This window comes from Phocoena phocoena, chromosome 20 (assembly GCF_963924675.1).
Source record: "Phocoena phocoena chromosome 20, mPhoPho1.1, whole genome shotgun sequence".
In the NCBI taxonomy this organism is placed as follows: Eukaryota; Metazoa; Chordata; class Mammalia; order Artiodactyla; family Phocoenidae; genus Phocoena; species Phocoena phocoena.
This window is the reverse complement of record NC_089238.1, coordinates 30,730,039-30,737,636: the sequence shown is the minus strand read 5'-3', so window position 1 is coordinate 30,737,636 and position 7,598 is coordinate 30,730,039. Positions and strand designations below refer to the sequence as shown.

Here is a 7,598-nt window from a genome sequence, read left to right as displayed (position 1 = left end):
GGGCGTGCTGGGGTAGGGGGAAGGCGGTGGCGGGAACTGCGCACACAGCGAAGGGCGGGGGTCAGGGTGCTCCGCGCACAGCCCAGCACAGCCCTGCATGCGGGGTCCGCGCTCTGCACCCGGCCCTCCCTCGCCGAGGCGCACCTAGGGCGGCTACTGAAAACTGGTGCCTGGTGGCCCGTGTGCACAGCTCGGGGCGCCGCGCGGGCCGCCAGTGACTCAGCGCGGGGCGTGTGCAGGCGGCGCCCGCCCCGGAGGGCTTTTGCACTCGTCCCGGCTCCTTCCCGCTATAAAGTCAGCCCACAGCGCCCTCCGCTTCAGCACGCCCCCTCGACTTCGTGCCATACTTCGTGACGCAGTCTCCGGACCCCAGCCTCCGCTTCGTCTCGCCATGGATCCCAACTGCTCCTGCACCGCGGGTAAGGAGATCTGGTTCGGGATTGGGTGTCAATTGTAGAACTAGAGAAGCAATTTCTGACTCGTCACTCACTTTCCGGGCACAAATTGCCCCTTTCGAAAGCGTTTTGGTGTACCCGCCTCTATTCTAAGTTAAACTAGGAGATCCCGTTTGACCGATAAGGAGATCAGAGTTCGTGGCTTGCCCAGGTTCCCACGAGTTGGTTGTGGAACTGGGACTCAAACTCGGGCTCCTAGCACCCATGCCCGCGTTCGAGTCTCCGGGAACCGTTTTTATGTCGGCCGTTCTCTTTGCAGGCGGATCCTGCACGTGTGCCGGCTCCTGCAAATGCAAAGACTGCAAATGCACCTCCTGCAAGAAGAGTAAGTGGAATTCTCTCGACATCTACCCCTAACGCGCCCACCCCTCCGCCAGGCCCGCCCCCCACGCCTCCAGCCCTCTACACCACGGAGGGAATTTAAATAGGGCAGTAGGTACCCGCTTCCCTAGGGACGGTGGCGCCTCCACTGGAGAGGACGGGAAGCCTTATTAATCCTCCGTTCCAAGCGCTCATCTCTGCCGCCTCCTTCCCTTCCCCAGGCTGCTGCTCCTGCTGCCCTCCGGGCTGCGCCAAGTGTGCCCAGGGCTGCATCTGCAAAGGGACCTCAGACAAGTGCAGCTGTTGTGCCTGATGTCGCGGAGAGCCTGCCCCGGGTGTAAATAGAGCAACCAGGACAAACCTACATTCCTCTTTTTTTTTTTTTTGTCCTATAAAATACAAGAATGATAATAAAAGTGGTTGGCTTTATTCTGGCTGTTTTCCTTAACTTGACCAGAGCTGGGGTGAGGGACTGGACTAGTTGTACACAGACTTGGTTTCTGGACCAAAATGTTAACCCTTAACAAACCCAGTGCCTTGTTCAAGCCACATTACCCCACTGGGCTTCATCTTTTGTAAAATGGAAAAGCCTTAGGCCAGATGCTGGGCACATACAGGGTCCCCTCTGTTTTCAAGTCAAGGGTTGGTGGCACAGAAACTTCTCAATCCAGAATCCTCATTCTTCATGGTTTCCCTGTTCAACTGCAGTTCCTCACTGGATTTTAGTCTTCGGTGACTAAAGGGGTAGAAAACTCCCTCACCTGCTTGAATCTAAATGGGGCGTCTAAAAAATCCCTGTGGTGAAGGAACAGATTTCATTTCCCATCCATTGCAGGCCTAAACCTTGGTAAAAAACAGAAACAAAAAAAATTATAAAAATGCCACAGAACAATACAAAGCCCACGTTTTCAGATTCCACACACGTAATTTCAGTCAATATATGAAAAACAAACAAAATCAGAGATTTAAAAACGTCGCACACATGTTCATTGAAGGTGTCCATTGAGCACCGTTGCAATCTGTCCTTCCGAAATCCAGCCCTTGGCTACTTGAAAGTCGCAAAATAACTAGGGCTGTGGAGGGAATTACACGGTCATTTCCCATGAAGAGGGCGTGTGCCTGAGAATTGGTTCCAGATGGACTATTTCACGTCTGCCCACGCTGGGTGATGGCAGATTCTGCAGTTTGGAGGGTATGGTGGTGTTCATTAGGCAGGAGTGAGGTGCCCTGTGACTTGTAACTAATGGTAGCAGTTAGTCCCCCTGGCTATTTGTGGAGGGAATGGCTATCTGATGTAAAATAAAAGAGAAAGACAAGTCGTGTGGCCCAAGAGTCAAGACCATGCTTGCCCACAGGTGCCCTGTGTGAAGAGGGGGTTTCAGAAACCAGCCTGTGCCGAGTGCATGGGCGTCTCAGTTCACAGCCTGTTTTGCCACAGGTGGTATGGCCTGGGCATGTTACTCAACATCTGAGTCTCCATTTTCCCATTTGTGAAAAAGAGATGATATCTCTATGTGGGGATTAAATGATAGTGTCCTGGCTTAATAAACAGTGGCCGTTACGATCATTATGTCCACACTGACATTCGTGAAGACAGAATCCTTTTAGCTCCCAACAAGTTCTTGGGGAAAAGCTCATTGGTTTAGAAGCATTATTCTGGGTTGGAGGTTAAGGATGGGATTGGAAATTTGCTGATCCAAAGGGTGCCAAAGGGAGTATGGATGACCTCCAAAGAGACCCCCAGGACGAGATGCCGCCACAGCATTTGGACGGACTCGGAAGCCATTCCCATGCTTCATGTCGTTGGATCTGCACAGGAACCAGTGAGAAAGTGAATGTGCAGGGGCTGGAGTGATTGTGCTGATTCCAGAGAGGTTAAGCAACCTGCCCAAGGTCACACAGCTCAGAAGGCAGAGGTCTGAACCTACACGACAGCTGACCTCACGCCCTGGCCACAGCTGGCAGATAATGATGTCACTGAATGCTAAATCCTGCCTCTCGCTATTCACAGGTAGAAGGACCTCTCGAAATGGACAGATTGTGCTCCTGGCTTGACACATGGAAAACTGAATTCCAGAGAGGTCACAGAACTATACAGACTGCCTGCGCAGTGCTCTTCCCACTGCTGCCCCTGTGCCAGCTTTCAACATCCTCATCTGTCATATGAAGTCCTGGTGTAAGATCGTGGGTGAGGGCGTGATGCTGCAGTCCGCCTGCATGAGTGCCAATCTCACCTGTGTCACTTATAGCCACAGGATATAACCTCTCTGTGGCTCAGTCTCCTCCACTTTTTGTTTTGTTTTGTTTTGGTTTTGTTTTTGTTTTTTTGCTGTACGCGGGCCTCTCGCTGCTGCGGCCTCTCCCGCCGCGGAGCACAGGCTCCGGACGCGCAGGCTCAGCAGCCATGGCTCACGGGCCCAGCCGCTCCGCGGCACGTGGGATCCTCCCAGACTGGGGCACGAACACGCGTCCCCTGCATCGGCAGGCGGACTCTCAACCACTGCGCCACCAGGGAAGCCCGGTCTCCCCCACTTTTAAAGGGGCAAAATAAAAGCATATGATTCAGAAGGCTAAAGAACTAGTACATGTAAAGAATTTAGTAAGGTGCTTGGCACGTGGTGAGTGGTCTACAGTGTTAGCCATTTATTATTATTATTAACATAGGGGGTATTTATTTACCTCTAGACACATAAGCAGTGGTGGTGTGCCTAGCTGTGTGTCCTATGTTGTCCTCATCAAATGAACAGCACTGCGTATTTATAACCCTGAGCACAACAGTCTGTGCCCTTTGCTACCACTTGCACCAGTATTTTACTTAACATTTTTCCTTTAATGACTTATATGTTTTAAAATATATTTGTATTAGCATTCTCCAGAGAAACAGAACCAGCAGGAGGTAGGTAGGTAGGTAGATAGATAGATAAAGAGAGTGAGAGATTTATTTTAAGAAATTGGCTCATGCAACTGTGGAAGCTGGCACGACTGAAGTTTATAGGGCTAGCCAGCAGCCTGGAAATTCCAGTAGGAGTTGATGTTGCTTGCAATCTTGAGTCTAAAGGCCATCTGGAGGCCCAATTCCCTCCTCTTCAAGAGACCTCAGGTTTTCTCTAAGGCCTTCACTGACTGGATGAGGCCTTCCACATTATGAAGGGTAATCTGCTTTTCTCAAAGTCTACTGATTTAAATGTTAATCACATCTGAAAAATACCTTCACAGCAACATCAGGCTAGCGTGTGACCAAGGATTGGGCATGACAGCTTAAAACACGCGGGTACATAAAACTAACCGTTATAGACCACCACTTATCAAACTAGCACCCACACAACTTCGTAAACCGCACTTAATCTCCCAACGAAGACAATAACAAGGTCATACTTCTGCCTAACATGACACAACTATCCTATCTACAACTGAAAATGTATAACACCGTCCCCAAAGGAGGATGCAAAGTCCTTGGGTGATGGTCACTTTTGTACTTGATATCACGTAACAAATACTGTGATGTTAACAACACGTAAACACTACAATGTAAAGTCAACACCTTCTATGTTATATGAGAAGGGGATAAAAGAGGGAAGAAAACAAAGATATTTGCCGTATATATATAAACATATTTATAACAAAATAATGAAGAAGTACTCCTAACAATTACAGTTGTCATTTCTGTTTCTGGAACTGGTCATGTGGTTATAGGTGACATTTATAAACATCTTCTTACACTACCTATTCTGTATCCCCTTTGCTCCCTGCAAGCATCTCAGTTGGTCATGGTTCTTTACGATGCTGGGGTGACCCAAACCTTCATTTTTGAAGGGTGTGAGCCTTTATCAGTCCTGCCTTGATTGGGTTGTTATAGTAGTTTTTCACTGCCTTTAATCACAGAGCAGGGTAGTACTAAGAGATGCCCTAAGGGATCTTCTCTATTCCATAGGCTTTTTTACAGCCATTGCAGTCTTAACCAATAAGCCTAGAGTAGTTGCTACTTCTTGCAACTAGCTCTGAGCAGCAATGATATCATCAGTGTACTGGACCAGTATGATGTCTTGCAGAAGGAAAAGGCAATCTAGGTCCTTGAAAACAAAATCATGATATGGGCCTGGAGAGTTGATAAGCTTGAGGCTTATCTCTGTTTAAAAGATTTCAAGCAGTACACTGATGTTGAAGATATATCAAAGGAAAACTTTGGGCCAAAGGAAAACTTTATCTTTGACCTTCTTCCCTTGGGAAGCTGACTGGATTCAGACCTGGTGGCACTACTTCCCAGCTCTGTGACCCTGGGCAAGTTATTTAACATCCTTGTGACTTACCTTTCCCACCAGCCAAATGAGCTCATAAATAACAGTATTCCTCTTTTTGAGTCTTTGTGAGGGTTGAAAGATAAACAATTAACCAGGTGGGACACACACACAATGCTGTCTAATGGTCAGTAATATTGAAAGATAAACAATTAACCAGGTGGGACACACACACAATGCTGTCTAATGGTCAGTAATATTGAAAGATAAACAATTAACCAGGTGGGACACACACACAATGCTGTCTAATGGTCAGTAATATTGAAAGGGAAACAATTATTTTTCTTCATATTCAGATGCCAGATCTGCCTATCACCTAAAATGACCCCTCCCCTGGGGGCACCCCACTTTCTGAACAACTGCCCTGGAGCGAGGTGGGCTGGCTAGGCTGTGGAGAGTCTCTGGAGAGTTTTGTGCAAAGGATCCAGACATATGTGCCCATACATCCCTTCAAACTTAGAGAGTGGAGGAAGGATGGAGCAGACAGAGGCCAGCGTCCGCCTTAAAACTGAGACAGAAAAATAGGGCCTAAGTCCCTCTGGGCACAGGGAAAGGAAAAGTACTGGGAGGCAAACGTCACATCAGCAGCTGAGACGCTGCACACAACTCCCTCGGCTCTTTCCACCGCCCGCGAGCACAGGCCGTGGGGGGGGGGGGGGGGGGGAGGGGAAGGGAAGGGGGGAGGAGGGCCGGGCGCGGCGCACATGGGATCCGGAAAGGACGAACTTGAGCACCGACGCAATAGGGCCTGGGGTGGCAAAGAGAGGGGGGACTGGGTTCCTGGAATATCCCGGAACAAAGGTGACTGCCTACCTTGGGAAAATTGGGAAGGGGCGGGCAGGGAAGCTGGGAAACCGAGAGCCGCCCGGCACACCGTCCCTCCGCGAGTTCTAGCGCCAAAGGGGCGGCCGCAGCGCTGCACACCGACCCAATCCTTGCTCACGGAACCCTGCGCTCGGCCCGGCCCGCTGCGCACAGCCGGAACGGGCGCTGCCGGCTGCACAGGCGCAGATCAGCGCGCCACGTGCAAGGCAGGGGCGGGGCCTCTGCGCCCGGGCCGCCTCCTCTGGGTATAAACTGAACCCGCCTGCTGCTAGGTTCCAACACGCCCCCAACCGGCCCAAGACCCTCTTCTTCGCCACTTGCTTTGGACCCCCGGCCTCACCTCGCCTCAAAATGGACCCCAACTGCTCCTGCCCCACTGGTGAGGAACCCCTGGCTCTGGAACTTTGGATGCCCCTTCCCCAATACCAAGAAGCATCCCTGGGTTTGGAGGAGGGAGGAACATTTTGAGCTTGAGCTGAAGTAGGCTTCTGTAGTTAACCTGGCACGTGCTTTCTCCCCAGACAAGCGCCTTCATCCCCCATTAGAGTGTTTCCATCCAACTGGGGCTTCCATTTCAGAGGCAAGAGGCCTGAGGCTCAAGGCTGTCTGTGCCACATCATCCAGGTGTCAGGGGGCTTCTGGGTCGGCCGCAGTGCTCTGTCCAGGCCTCTGCATTCCCTGTGCCGGGTGCAAGGGGACATTGCCTCTTACGGGCTCAGACAAAAGGTCCTGGCCACCAGACCCAGGCATCCTGAATGGGCTCTGGAGCCTGGGACCATACCTGTGGGGTAAATACAAGGCAGTACACAGCCCTTTGCATAGAAGAGCAGAGAAGGAGGGGTGAGACTTCTGTCTGTTCTATGCTGGACAGGAGTCCCTAGCACTGGGCCCTGCACCCAGGAAGAGGTTGCAGGGAGGGATTACTGACCATCTGCTGTACCTCCTGCATCCCCCTCCCTGCTCACTGCTGGCCTTTCCCTTCCCGGCAGGCGGCTCCTGCGGCTGCGCTGGCTCCTGCACCTGCAAAGCCTGCAGATGCACCTCCTGCAAGAAGAGTGAGTGTAGGGCTTTCTCTGGGAACCTGGGGGCTGCAGCTAGGGTGAGGGAGGGAACCCAGAGCGGGCTCTGAGTGTATGGCTCTGGCGGGGGGGCTGGTCTTCCTTTGCCCTTCAGCACCTATCACTGCTGCTTCTGACTTTCTGCCTGTCCTGGGCTTAGATGGGGCAGGGCAGCCACTTCGTAGTGGAAGCCAAACCCCAAGGTCCTCCCAACTGTCTTGGAACAGAGCATGTTTTTCTGTACTCGGGGTCCTTTGGATCTGAGGGCTTGTGGCAGGGCTGCTGTTGGGCAAGGAGGAGCCTGGGAAAGTCATCGCTGACATCTGCTTTCGCCCCTCTCTCCCCAGGCTGCTGTTCCTGCTGCCCCGTGGGCTGCGCCAAGTGTGCCCAGGGCTGCGTCTGCAAAGGGGCCTCGGACAAGTGCAGCTGCTGTTCCTGATGTCACAGAGAGCCTGCCCCGGGTGTCAATGGAGGAACACGGGCCGACCTGCGTTTTTATACCACTCTGACTTGATTGCTACATTCCCTTTCCTATGAAATATGTAAGTGGTAATAAAAGTTGTTGACACTATTCCGACTCGCCTTTCTTTTCTGTGCATTGGGAATAAGGGCTTTTGTGCCATCCGGGGCTGGTGTAGGAGACT

General features: G+C 51.6%; 2 protein-coding genes across 2 annotated transcripts; both read left to right on the top strand.

Annotated features, from left to right (window-relative positions):
* Positions 1 to 391: 391 nt before the first annotated feature.
* On the top strand, positions 392 to 1,089 carry LOC136140578 (metallothionein-2A). The gene is made up of 3 exons (XM_065898735.1): positions 392 to 419; positions 715 to 780; positions 998 to 1,089. Exons 1-3 carry the CDS (start codon positions 392 to 394, stop codon positions 1,087 to 1,089), a joined length of 186 nt encoding a protein of 61 aa, XP_065754807.1.
* A 5,149-nt stretch (positions 1,090 to 6,238) lies between these two features.
* Positions 6,239 to 7,393, top strand: LOC136140579 (metallothionein-1E). Its single transcript, XM_065898736.1, has 3 exons — positions 6,239 to 6,275; positions 6,886 to 6,951; positions 7,302 to 7,393. Exons 1-3 carry the CDS (start codon positions 6,248 to 6,250, stop codon positions 7,391 to 7,393), a joined length of 186 nt encoding a protein of 61 aa, XP_065754808.1. The 5' UTR covers positions 6,239 to 6,247.
* Positions 7,394 to 7,598: the final 205 nt, after the last annotated feature.

Bases quoted from the DNA above. Each gene is read 5' to 3' on its own strand.
- LOC136140578 (XM_065898735.1), top strand. From the start codon at position 392: ATGGATCCCAACTGCTCCTGCACCGCGG. The intron at 420-714 runs GTAAGGAGATCT...TTCTCTTTGCAG, and splicing joins CAACTGCTCCTGCACCGCGG to GCGGATCCTGCACGTGTGCC. The intron at 781-997 runs GTAAGTGGAATT...TCCCTTCCCCAG, and splicing joins ATGCACCTCCTGCAAGAAGA to GCTGCTGCTCCTGCTGCCCT.
- LOC136140579 (XM_065898736.1), top strand. From the start codon at position 6,248: ATGGACCCCAACTGCTCCTGCCCCACTG. The intron at 6,276-6,885 runs GTGAGGAACCCC...CCTTCCCGGCAG, and splicing joins CAACTGCTCCTGCCCCACTG to GCGGCTCCTGCGGCTGCGCT. The intron at 6,952-7,301 runs GTGAGTGTAGGG...CTCTCTCCCCAG, and splicing joins ATGCACCTCCTGCAAGAAGA to GCTGCTGTTCCTGCTGCCCC.